The sequence below is a fragment of the Phoenix dactylifera genome, chromosome 17, assembly GCF_051530095.1.
Source record: "Phoenix dactylifera cultivar Ajwa chromosome 17, Ajwa_hap1_PhDact_Kaust_v1.1, whole genome shotgun sequence".
Classification (NCBI taxonomy): Eukaryota; Viridiplantae; Streptophyta; class Magnoliopsida; order Arecales; family Arecaceae; genus Phoenix; species Phoenix dactylifera.
Genome location: NC_143206.1, coordinates 13,093,960 through 13,108,169, shown reverse-complemented (window position 1 = coordinate 13,108,169; position 14,210 = coordinate 13,093,960). Strand labels below are relative to the sequence as shown.

The 14,210-nt window shown below is 37.3% G+C and overlaps 1 protein-coding gene across 1 annotated transcript; it reads right to left on the bottom strand.

Moving 5' to 3' along the window:
- On the bottom strand, positions 1–12,766 carry LOC103707262 (sucrose synthase 4). Its single transcript, XM_008791682.5, has 15 exons — positions 12,025–12,766; positions 11,763–11,889; positions 11,522–11,673; positions 11,249–11,444; positions 11,048–11,166; positions 10,232–10,448; positions 9,990–10,085; positions 9,562–9,735; positions 7,452–7,568; positions 7,204–7,370; positions 5,207–5,431; positions 1,044–1,365; positions 720–964; positions 503–641; positions 1–309 (listed from the first exon to the last, which is right to left on the bottom strand). The coding sequence occupies exons 1-15, from the start codon at positions 12,120–12,122 to the stop codon at positions 271–273; spliced, it is 2,433 nt and encodes an 810-aa protein (XP_008789904.3). The 5' UTR covers positions 12,123–12,766; the 3' UTR covers positions 1–270.
- Positions 12,767–14,210: the final 1,444 nt, after the last annotated feature.

Here is a 14,210-nt window from a genome sequence, read left to right as displayed (position 1 = left end):
TTGGAATTGAAGGCATGTGCCCGAGGACACACTTATCAGATATTATTGGAAGCATTGTTAAAAGGAGCAAAAGGTTGAGCAAACTGCTGGCTTATATGCCAGGATTGTCTCTTTTTTTTGTGAGGTGATAATATGCCGGGATTGTCATACATCGAAGTAACGACTATTAAAATCCATGGGTGATTGGCCGCCTTCAGAACCATCTATGTACAACCAAACTTGCATCCACAATACCATAAAAGTTCTATTTGTAACATCCAGGGTATGACTTCAATGTTCATCATCCACCGCTAGGGGAACAGATTTCACCTAATAATAAGAGACATTAAGGGAGATCAGAACTTGCATAGTAAAAAAGAAGAGAGAAGTGACTCCAGACGAAAGAGAATATTTCAGAGTACATTACTGAGGAAAGATTTTTGAAAATTGACTTGCTTATGCTGTGCATTCTTTTTATCGAACTAAGCATTTCAGGAAAACACTGCAGGTAAATTGGACTTACCAAGCCCCTGTACTTCAATATGTAGAACATCTCAAGATAACGACGCGTCTCACGCCTTTCAAGCTTCGAAACATACTTCCAGAAGCCATAAACCCCAGCCAGTGTCATTAGCCTTTCGGAATAGATTTTCCACGTATACCTACAGTTTTAAAATGAAATTGTTGCTTTATTACATGATAGACTAGTTCATGAAAGGTATCACATGCAGATGAAATACCTTTCGTGGATTCGACGGAGCCCTCCATCAGATATCTGCTTCCAATAGCCAGTGTCTTTTTTGCACTGTTCGAAGAAGTCAGCCATGATTGCACCAGCTTGATCAGGATGATATGGGTCTATATGGAAACCTGATACCCCATGCTCGATAATTTCTGCAGGCCCTCCATGACAAGTGGCAAATGTTGGAAGACCACAAGTCATGGCCTCCACAACAGTGAGCCCGAAGGCTTCATAAAAAGCAGGCTGCAGTGGAATGGAGTAACATGTTATGACAAAACATATACGAGTATCAGAAAAGACTTGAACAATGTTTAGACTATACCTGCACAAAAGCACCTCCAGTGTCGGCTATGTAGCGATATAGCTCACCATTGCGTGCCCTGTTTGTTTGGGCAGAAATCCAGCGGAGCTGGCCGAACAAGTTATAGGCCTCTATAAGTTGGTGCATCTTCTCAATCTCTTGAATTTCTTCTCTGTCACTCGATTTCTTCACATCATTGTAACCAGCAACTACAACAAGGTTTACCAATTCTCTTAGTCTAGTGTCCTTAGCAAAGCATTCGACCAGTCCTGTTATGTTTTTCACCCGGTCAAGCCTTGCCATGGAGAAGATGATGGGCTTAGACCGGTCATCCAACCAACCACTGTATCAGGAGACAAATAGAAGAAAACTTATCAGCTATAAGCACTGGAATTACTACTATACAAGCAGACAAAAGATTCGTACATTTCCAAAAAATATTGTTTACAAAGAAAAGCTTTTGCAGACATCAGCTACATCTGGCGGATTACTGACACAGTATCATTTATAAACAATGACAGCAATAAGAATAGTTAAGACAACCGACACTACATGGTTCAAAGTCACTACCATAGTAACATTTGGTATGAAACAATCACATACATAGTTGTCAGAAGCCGATGGAAATTTCCAGATGTAAGAATGGTCCACAAGCTCTTTAAAGTTGAGTTATTATTACTGTGGTCATATGCATTATATTTTCTTAGAATAAATTTGCAGCTAAATCTGTCATGGCTGTACGAGGCAAAACAAAACATAATGGTTGAGTTATTCAGCTATTTAGAAAATTTCAACATACCTTGCAAGACATTAAAATTGTTCAATATAAATTTACCATACGACTTCGATACGACACACACAGTTTTGACCCTCAAATAAAAACAAAATTGCTCAACATTAACTTGATTTATTCCAACAAAACCCCAAATGCTGAAGCAGGGCATGCAAATGGATTGGGTTGGGTCTAGATTCTGCAAGAGCAAGATGAAACTGGTCGCTAAATAGGAATAAATGCAGAGAAGAAAAAAAAATTTAGCCAACTGATTCAAGTTGGATTGATTTTGAGCTTGATCCAAATTTTTTGCAATAGACCTCTTATATTAACTAATAATTGGCATGTGGAACTGCAAATGATACTTTAGTATTGAGAACAAATGGGTTATATAAGTGGAAGGGCAATTATGGACAAGAAACAGGAACAGCACGATTAAACTCAGGTAAAGGAGCAGGAGACAGGACAGAAATTTGGAAAGATAAAGAGTGAGGTGCGACTCCTCAATGGTCATGAGTTGGCAAGCCTTATAGGAGTGCGTTAAATTAAGAACAGGTCTAAGTTCGACCCTCTTAAGCCAGACCAACCCTGGTGGAATGGAAAATTGGATCTACATTAGAGACTTGAACCCAAACAACAGATCCAGATTCTGCTTCTCAATCAGATCTATGTTTAACTCTCTCTCTCTAACATCTTAAATCCAACTAGAGATCTATAATAGAGGGTGATGCACTTTCTCGGAAGCTATTTTATCTTAATCCAATATCAGCATGTGCATGTCACAACCTTGTGGTTCACTTCATCAACACTGGCGCATGCCAATTCTAGTATTCAAAAGCAACCAAAATAAATAAATAGTAAACACTGCAGCATTAATTGACCTAAACTTAAGTTAAATAGCAAGAAAAGATGATCTGTGCAAGAGCGAGAACAAGATTTTGTAGACAATTTCACATCCTAAGAAAAGGGCTGCTCATTGGCAAACAATCTCAAGTGGAAATATTCTCCATTACTATTCATGCTGGTGTATTTTTTCTCATCAAAGCTTGCAATTTTATTTCATATATATCACTTGCATGCTTGTATGAGGCAGTAACCAATGATAACCATAGAAATAGGTGTAATTCATCATTCTTTAGTTCATTCATTATGGTTCTTCAAGATCTAATCAACACAGTACTTACACATACAGGGTCGTTAGTTTTTTTCATTCATGAGACAGGCCAGGGAACATAGCATGTAAACATCATGCATTATGTGCACACTCAACTTTCAAATGCCTGATCAGAGGTCTGACAATATAAATTTCAGATAAAGAAATTAAGGTTTTTGGTTAGCCCAGATCAAGTTGATTGATGATGCATATACAGTTAACATATAGTAAAATCCGGGTGGATGAACTGGGCATTTACTTGAGTGATAGGTGACTGCCACATTCAGTGAGACTCGACAGAAAAATTTGGCACTGGTAGCATGGAAATTTGGATCTCAAGGCGCAAATGATAAAGACTTCATATGATGATTGATGACTAGAGAAATGTTAATGCAAATAAAGATGTAATAAAACACATGGATGAAGCTTGATACGAATACAGCAAAACAGACTAGCAGTCGGATCTGATTTTTGTTTCAGGATCAGGAGGACAAGGATGCATCCTTTATTTAAAGTAAATTATGCAAAAGGATCAAGCCGATCATGAGTAGGATAAAGCTTAAAGTTATTACGGAATGGTAGAGAAGAAGGGACAGTATCCTTCATTCAGTAAGCAATGTGCAGGATCCTCAATAGCCAATATTAGCAAATATCCAAAACCACATAATGGTCAAGTAAATCTCTACAACTCCAGTTCACATTTTTATTGGATATGAATAGGAAGATCCATTTGACAAGCCAAATTCAACCAATCAACTATTAGTTTGTGTTAGATAAGAGTTGCAATCTCAGGCTTCCATGGAAGTTCACTAGTCCCTAAATCTTAAATATCCTGAAGATACTTAGTTCAGTAATCATTGCAGCTTCATATTCAAAAATAAAAATTCTCGATCGTCCCTACAATTATCAATATCACTGTGATAAGCTGACAGAAAACCCCCAGAACAAGCACAAAGCATAAAAGCATGAAGCAGTCACATTTTGTTATCAAATTCTCCGGCATACCTCTCATAGTCAGTAGCCTAAGTTCACGTGCATAAAGGCGTGCAAAAAGAAAGGAGGTTCATCTCCACTACAAATATCAGGGACAAAACATGATGCATTGTATACTCCAAGAACATGAATACCTAATGCAGATTTCTTAAATCTTCACATGTGTTAATTAACATACCATGTGCTTGCTTGTACCCTATATGAGAAAGGTGGACAAGTTGACAAAAAGGTTCAAAGAATTTTAGGAATAGGAATCTTCATTTGATTTTAAAGATAGATCAGAAACTACAGAGCCAGACAAATAGTTGGATTAAAACTTACCAGTTAAAGAAAATTATAGGATTCTAAAAACTCAAAGAATTAACCTAATGTACATTCATTCATTTCCTTATAGACTTACATGCAGCCATAGTTGGGATAAGGCTTACCGATTAGAGATAATTAAAACAGACAACTATCTTAATGTGCATTCATTTCCTCATAGATTTACATGCCGCCGTACGAGATCTTCAAAGGTATTACAATCACAACCTACCCATTGTAGTTAGAGTTCAAGAATAATGATCTAGAATGATGGTGTGCTCACTAAACTTTTTCATCATTTTTTTTTTGAGGACATCATCACTAACTAAGATCTATCAGTAGTAATTGGTTGCCTTACCTATATTTGTAGATTTGAAAGGAAGGATCCTTTTTTAAATAGAAAAAGGAATGCTAAGACTTTTTAATTGTGCGCAACCAATTGATTCAATGTCATGACACTTCAGGCGGTCATTTTGCTACAGAAGAGCGATGCACAAAAAGAGCAACGAAGAATAGCCAAACAGATTATACATTTGATATTAACAGAAGTGGTCATTTCAAAGCAAACCTAATTACTCTATTAGATACCCAATAAAAATCTCGCAAGTATCTCATACAGTATCATGGCTTTAACTGTTTTTGGTTATTGCAAATATAAATTATTCAGAAGATAATCTTGAGTAGACAAAAAAAAAACTGTTTTGCAACTTTTGTATTATGCTCATTTTTATACATAGGAACTCCGAACCTGATACTGAAATGCATAATCATTTCTTAGAAAGTAAGGCATAAGTCCAAGAATTCCAGGATGAAGATGAAGCACAAAACTCTGGGAATGAACAACTCATGAAATAAATTGATATTAATGAAATGCATGCACAAGTTAAACTGAATAAGCAATAAGCTTTCCATAATCAACATTAGCCAGGTAGCACATGAACCGAGTTATAATTAAATACTTACATGTGCTCGTCATTTTGCTCTGGATCATACAGCAGCTTTTCAATTGAACCATGAAGAGAAGTAAGCCTCCTTTCCTTTTCTGAGTATGGAAAGTAAATACACATATCTGCTCCAGGGGAGACTATATTGAACTTGGGATCAAAAACGTCAATCCCATGGACAACGCGATACAAACCAGGAAGAGTGAAAGCAGTATGGCTCTCATACTGTCCCACTGTATTCTTGCTGAAATAGAAAATATTATAGTTCTCAGCTAGCACCCGAGAAGCACTGAAACAATCATTTAGCATCAAGCAATTACAGCAGAGTTTTAGCATGGAAACTTGAGTTTATAGTTTTCCTTTTTAATTATTACTGTTTCCTAACATAGATCATAATCCCATTTTAAACAAGAGATTCCATCTTTTCATATGAGGGATCTAGAGCTACACTCATTCATAGGTGAAAGGCACCTATATCGATCCTGCACCCCCTAGATCCATAGTAGTGAAGGTCCTACAATGTAAAAACACAGCCACACAACCATAGTATTGGTGCAGTACAGAGTACAGGCTATTCACTTAAAGGGTGTGTAGTTTAGCACCTTGGAATTTCAAGAGATGATTGAGTAATGACAATATATTATATAAAACTTCTAGTATACATGATTAAATCGCTGAAACACCCATACTATACCATATAAAGAATTCAAATCAAATACTAACAGCCATATAGCACTTCAACAGAAGGCAAATCTTACAACAGGTAACTAATTTTCAGCAATATTGATGATGACAGAGAAAAAATTTTCAAATTCTCAACAAGCACCAGATGTACGGTAAGATACTAAATGATGTGCAATGGTAGCATATGGTATCTACCAATATTAGGTCAAAAAACATGTATGATACTTCTTGCATCCCTCCAGGGGCAAAAAATCATGAAACATAAACAAGACCCTCATGTCTTTTCCTTTTTTCCTCTCAACTTTTCTTCATTTTTTGATGGCAAGCATTCTTGATGATGATGTTTGGAATAAATATTAGACCTCATCCATAGAACATGGAGATGAGAAAATATGTGTATTTTTTTTAAATAGAATCCATCAGGTTTAGCTGTCTAGGAGAAACCTTATATATGAGAGACAGAGGTGCAGAAATAAATGGAGGCACACATTGATTATATGTCTAATTTCTTAACATATTTTTTTCACAGATATTCATGAAGAGAGAAACTATGTAATATAGAATACACCACTTTCATTTAATAATAAAGTATACATTCTCTTTTTTTTTGCTCCCTTATTTTTTGCCCGTTTACCTTTGAGAATTTCTTGCTTAATTGATAGGGTTCTCTATTGGAGTTTTTTAGCAGCAACTCAATAAAGATATGTTTGTCAAAGGCTAACTAAAAAAGACATAAACGATGAGAAGGAATCCATGATAACATTTTATTGCTGAGCAAGTGACTCTGATAGCTACTGAATTGGATGAAATGGCTCACTTAATTGTGGGATCGCTCAATCTGTAGTTAAAGGAACCAACAGAAAACCATGAATCAGTGAGGGAAATTTCCCCGTCCATGACACTTCTGGACTAGATGAGATCTAGAAATGGTTAAGTTCACTAGATACAGCAATAGCAACCAAGATACCCAAGAGAGAGGTGGGGAGGGGGGGGAGAGAGAGAGAGAGAGAGATAGTATAGTGTACGATATCATATGCACCTCCCATTGAAGAAATACCACAAGACAAACTTTTAATATAAGAAGAGAAGAGTCCTGGCTAAGAATATGCCACAATTGGATCTAATTACTCAGTAGAATTAGATAAGCCCTGAAGGCTGAAACGTAACCAGAGCATATACAAGGCAATCACTTTATTACTGCAAGAAATCAAAGACCAAAGAACATGGATAATTGCTTCACAATTACATCAATGTTTGATAGGTTCAAACCTTCTTAAAAAATGCACATTAACTCAAGAATGAGTTGAACACCCAACAAGACAGGACAAATACCTTCCAGCAATCTCCTGATAGGTGCTCGTGATTATAAAATCTGCATTGTTCATAGCAATTAGATCAGCGGTGAACTGGCATGAAAAATGGTACTTGTCCTCATACTTTTTCCAATATATATCTGAATCTGGATATTTTGTTTTCTCTAGCGCATGAGCAATGTTGCACTGCACATAGTTTATCAATCATAATGTATAACAATACAACCCATGGGAAACATGTAGCAATGATGTCAGTCCCGAGCATACCTGGGTAATTCCTAATTTGTGAGATAACAAAGATGCAACAAGATTTCCATCACTGTAGTTCCCAATAATTAGATCTGGAGTACCATGTAACTCTGCCGCAATTTCACTAGCTGCATCCTATTGGTAAAATAAGATATTAACAAGTGCCCGAATAAATGAGCAGAGGCAAAATGATAACAAAGAAATTTATTAACAGTTGAACATGATCCAAATATACCATGGAGAAAGTATATAACTATATAACAAGGATGCAGCATCCCAGATACATATGCAATTGCATATCCAATAAAGAGGAAATACTTTAATTAAATTGGGAACCATAATACTAGTAGATATTGTGTAGGAATGGCAGTTTAATCACAAGATCCTTGTCCGCATAAATCATTTTAAGGCAGCTCATGCAAGCCTGTATTCAACCTACTTGCTAATGATTGTTTTATTTTATCACAGGCTAAAAAATCGTTCAAAAAATCACTCAGATAGCCAGATATCCTACACTATCATGCACTTTGTATTCCATTCTTCACTTTTCTTTCTTGTATTTTTTTTTATTTTCCTTGACAAGCCACCGCTGATTTTGATAAAGAGCTGCAGCAGCACGTTGACAGTCATGTAACTCACAAGATCTACAGATCTATCAACATTCATTTTCATGACTGAGCTGCTTGGGCATTTGAACTCCAATGGATGTTAAAATTACAGTGAGCGCCATTAATGTGTCTTGTAAGATCGCTATTGAAAGTGGATTGACAAAAAATTTAAAAGGCATTACCTCTTCAACATGGGTTGCCTGAATAGTCAAACAAAGGATGAGGTAAAGTACGTTGGCTCAAGGGAGTTCTTGCATTAAAGCATCGACTAAATATTATATGTAACATCTCCATCAAGAGTCCATTTTGTTGATGCACTCTGACAGGACATCCTGTTAGTGAATAGTCTTCTCGAAGTTTTCTTTCAATAGATCATTTAGCATTCTCCAGATGAGAGATGAGATGGATCATTTTGCTTAAATATCATTTAAGGCAATTCAACTCCAACATAAGGCAGGGTATCAGCCAAAGGTACGAAAGAAGTATGAGGTAACAAACAGGAAAAAGGACATCCTGGAATTTCCCTACAAAGAGAAAACTTGGAGTACACCAAGATTATTAATTCATAAATCCCAACTTAATCATGGGCTGGTCAATTGCAAAATATATAGGCCGAGCAACTTTAACCATAAAAATAAGAAATTGATCAAAGCCCATGAAGCAATCAAACTACTCCCAGATCTTATCAACACAAACGCAACATATATTTCTTCTATGAATCACATCTTTATCTAAGTGCTTGCTTAAGCTTTAACCTCCAAGATACATAATGAGTTATGAAAAATCTGTGATTGAACAGCTACAGGACTCTAAGTTAACTTTCTAAATAAATGGTCATATCCCATAAAGGATGAGAAGAAGATTGGGAAAGATGGTATCCTCTGGAACCCTCAGATGTCGCCTCTTTCTGCTTATCATTTTATCATTGCCTTCTAATTAATATCACAGACATGCATTACTCGAGACAATATGCATTTTAAATTTCTTGCACAGAGTTCACGTATCTCTAGTTAGTGTGTGTGTGTGTGTGTGTGTGTGTGTGTGTGTGTAATATGAAGAGGCAGGCTTCCACTTGGTTAATCCACTTATGACTTATCTCGGGCAGATTGTGAATAATATATAAATAGATTGCAACATAAAAACTGAAATATTTTTTTTTAAAAAAAAGAAATACATAAGGAACCTGTATTCTCATTTTCCCAATTACAGAATTTTCTGAGGCCAGTTCTTCAAATATTTTTTCACTCATCAAGTATTATTAGAAATTTTTGAACCACGCACATGAATTTATATAATTATAAATAAATACTTTTGCAAACATAGTGTGAGTTGGGTGCCAGCAACCCCACTTTAAGAAATTTCCTAAAAGGCCACTCAGGTAACCTGCTTGTGCAAATGAAATCACAGATATTTTAACATTGCAAACAAACAAACCATAAACTATCAAATAAGGTGTTCTGCACCAAACTAAATCATGGAATGGAATTTGATGGAATTAAAACTTAGCATGTGAAAGATACCTCTGAAAAGGTTTCCAAGTAAGGCCATACATCAAATCGTGAGATCCATTTCCGAAGAATTCCCTTTTCAGTTCTAAAAGGCACCCGCAGAATGTAAGTATGTTGTGTTCCCGTGATTCTCTCAAGTCGTTGATTGCATGTTGTCCCTTTTGCATCAGGTATCAACCTAGTCACCTTCAGTTGCCAGAATCCAGCATATGAGCCCAATTTTTATTATATAAACATAGACAAAGAAAAGGTTAGAAATGCAAGCTTGTGAGACGAGTGTAATCAGGCGAAGGCACGAAGAATAGAGTAGAGTTAGTGAAGGAGGTTGACATGCAATTTCATATAAATATAAAAAAAAGCAAGTAAATTTAATGGCTAGGTCAATGGAAATTCTACATTATGAACAAGAAACATGAAAAAGAATGTTGAATTACACTTACAATAAGAATTTTGGGATCAACACTCAGCCCCTGCTTTTTTATTCTCAGAATCATCTCATTCTCTAGCGCACGAACTTGATCCAATATATAGACGATCTGTGAAACATGTGTATAAGCTAAGAAAAAAATTTTCAATCAAACCCAAAAAATTCCAGAGACAGCCAAAAAGAAAAGCATCACCATGATCAATGTATAAATTAGAAAGGAAAAGCAGAACTGGATTTTATTAAATAAAGCAGTACCTGCCCTCCAGTGTCTGGCAAACCTAATACATTAGCTTGGCCAAAATACCCATGAGGGGAAACAATTACAACATTGAACACCATGGGAATCCTCCCGAGAAATGTCTCCAAAGTGGAGGGATCAGGAGCTTGAAGAATATCCAGCAGAAGATGAATCATCTCCAGCACTCGTTCAGCCGTATCACCCCAACCTTTCTCCAAGCCCATCTCTTGAAACCTGCAAATTAATTATTAACAAGGCTGTCAAAAGGTTGAACTGACTTTATCTTCTAAAAGTTTCGACTTCGAAGGTCCCTTTCTGCAACACCCGTGCTGCATGAGCTGTTCCAGACAGGAAAACCTTAGATACAGATTGTCAATAATAAAATCATGATTTAGGATCGACTCAAGGCAATTAATATACCCAGATTAAGAAGAAATATGAAATTCAGCTAAAATATTGGCAATTACGCAGGTCCAGTTTTGCAACACCGGACATGATAGGTAGGATTCTTTACGGAATAAAAGTAAGGTTCTCTCCTCGATGGAGGAGATAAATCACCGATATACTGGTTCTATAGTGGATGGATACGCACCCATGGCTACTGTAATTCACTGACCTCTGACTGCAAAATGAAAACTGTCAAATGATTTTGCATGGTGCTAAACCAGGGTCTGCTGCACACACATTTCAAGGTTAAGTCTACCCTAACTCTATGCAACAAGGTAAGATTTGCACCTACAAACAGATTTATTAAATCAAGCTAATAATTGACTATAAATGTTGATATCTCTTCTGGATCAACATTGTGCGTGTGAAGGAAGCCATTTTCTTACACATGAGCAAATTCAGAGAACGGCGTTGCAGGTGGGAGCTTAGACAGATGCTCCTCGGCCTTTGCCAGCACAGACTGAAGCCTGGACACGCTCCGTATCCTATCATTCAGCATCATCACCTGCGGAACCACGTATATTCGACTCAATCCAATCGCATGTACTACGAAGAAAAATGTTCAGTTTCGCTCAAACTACACTTACATGACCCTTGAACCTGTGGGCCCGGAGGAAATCAAGCAGGGGTTCCAAGGACTCCTTGTTCCGAAACATAATGGACGAGAGGTGCCGGTTGAGAAACTGAACCCCATTCCCGATGGAAGACGACCGGTTCGGCCGCGGGAATGAGGCATTAAAAGGCTCGAGGTCGAGCTCCAGCACAAAGGGATCATTATAGCTCCTGCACGACAAGTGCAGATGAGATGGGAGAGTATAGAAATACAAATAAAGTTGTTCAAGGGTTCTATGGATTATTACTGCTCGTCGACGAGCTCTTCCTTGAATCGAAGGTACTCAGAGATGGTGAGCTGCTCGACGCTGAGCTCGTACACATTAACCCTCACGTACTCCCACACGCCAGGCCTCGGCCGCACGGCGATGGCCACAAACGGGGGCAGAACTATGGCTTCCTGATCCCCAACCAAACAATCAAACACCGAAAATACCATAAAGATACCTTTTTCTGGATGTGTAGATGAAATGAGAGGCGGGTTGAAACCTGGGCCGACTTGAGGACCTCGAAGAAGGGGCCCTCGGAGAGGTGGTGGCGGCCGTGGTCATCGATGGTGGCGAGGGCGTCGAGGAGGTGGTGGGGCTGAAGGATTCCCTTCCCCTTGCCCATATACCTGTGACAATCGAAGCGTTATAGTCAGCAAGCATCGGTGATGGTGTTTCCAACGGCTAGGGTCAGGGTCAGGGGTAGGGTTAGGGGTAGAATTCGATCGACGAAGTGAACGATCGAGAGAAGGGACGAGTGCGACCTGGAGAGGAGGAAGACGAGGTCGTTGCGATGGGCGGAGAGGGTGTCCTCGACCCTCTCACGCATGCTGGGGATGCGCCCGAGCTTGAGGCTAGCCATGGCTGAAGGTCACAGTCTTGAACTGAGAACAGAGGAAGGAGGGAGAGGAAGGGGGGGGGGGGGGGTCACGGGGTTGGAATAAATGATGCAGGGATACTTAAAGAGAGGGGGAGGGGGAGTGCCCTCAGGCGCGGCGCCTTGGGTTTTGAGGGCCAAAGCCTGGTTTTGGCACCCACCGGGTTTGTTTTTTTTTTTCTAAAAATAGATATATCATATATAAGCTATACGGATACAACCAAAATGCAGATATGGTTCTTCAAGTGGTTAACAATAAAAAAAAAAAAAATTCAAACTGTAGCTCCATTAACCTCTCTAAATATGTACTTCATCTGGAGCACCATCCTACCCCAAACTATAGTTCGGCTATATTTCAGTAGCGGATGATAATCACCGGTCCTTCGAAAATCCGATGAACCCATCTAATAACTGTCGCAGAATTATCCTTCAGAAAAACCTCTCTCTCCTGGCATCGAGATATCAAATAGGTGGCAGTCCAACAGCAATCATCATGTAGTCCGGGCCTAACAACAAAAGCCCCGCCACCCCTCCTACCTCCCTCCATAACCCACCGGGTTCTTCTGCGGGACCATTTCAGCCTTCTTTTCTCAACCAACTTATCCCGGAACAAAATACAATGTCGGCTCGCTTGGATTAGTTATATCCATGTATTATATACATAATATATTTAAAGATACTGACAAATATGATATGATATGATGCCGACTTATTTGTTTTTTTTTTAATCTTCGATTGTAAATAATATTTTATTTCTAAGTATAAAAACAATGTTAAGAAATGATGCTGTTGCTGCATCAGTTAACAGTGATGTCTCAGAATTCAAAAACCATGCTTGTCCAAACTGAAGCCTTGTGATATCTAGTTCTCTCAGAATTTCTCTGGCATGGTGTTGTTTTATCTTGGTATTAACTACCCAATGAAATGGTTGGCATTTGATATGTGAGAATTTATTTACTGGAGGCAGAGCCTAAATTAAATGGTTCCTTCCACACATTTCAAAATTTTTTTACTTTAAAATGGTTAGCTGCCATTTAGCATACAAACGATTTGTGTGCTCTCCAAGGTACCAAAGAAAATATAAAGACCCGCCACCCGTTCTTGTGGTATTTCGGTTTGATGTCTCCTCAACAAGATTCAAACACTATACTAGTGATGTACCACCTGATATATTTTTTTAGTAAAACTGCTTTGTTTCTTTCATAAAATATGTTCAAGTCATAATCTTTTCTGGATCATTAAGGATAAAATTGATATTTTGCTCTCTAGTTAACAACCTAAATCTATAGTTGATACTTAAAAAAATAGGTTTATATCTACTATGAGGGCCTATTTGCATATTTTTATAGTATTCAGCTAAAATTTTTTGTAGAAAGCTTATCCATCTTGAATTTTCTTAAAGCATATCCAAGCTCAGCTTAGGTCCTAATCTTTAGACTATAAAAATAATAAAAAAAAAGTTCTATCAAAGTTTTTTTTTTTCACAGGCTTTGGACTGGGTAATATTTGAATGATGCAGAGTTATGTTTAAATAGATGACGCAATCTTCGACTCCTACAAAATTTTTAATTCAATTCTTTAACAATATTTAAATAGATCCTAAAAAATTATTAAAAGAGCATTAGTTGCACACTTAATACTACATATAAACCTTTTCTTCTTAAAAAAATAGAAATTATATATAAATTTTATCTGCTACAAAATTCAACAACAAATGATATTACTTGAAATAGAAAATAAATATTGTTGCCATACCATTATTATGAACAATTACACCCTAATAAGATAATTGCATAAAATATTTTAATTTTGCTATGACTTTCCTCGTATGAATATCTCTTTATCAGATTTTGTTTTATCTAATTTAACTTGTATACTGCAGCAGCATGGGCCCTACACCTTTTATACTGTATTAATACTATTATTAGTATTATTAATATTATTAAAAAAATGGTCAAATCAATCAGCAGAGGAAGACCCAGAGAAAACCTCTTAAGATATTCAAAAATAATTTTAGAAAACTTTAGTAAAAACCTAAAGATTTCTAGGTAAGAGATGTCCACAGTAAAAGAA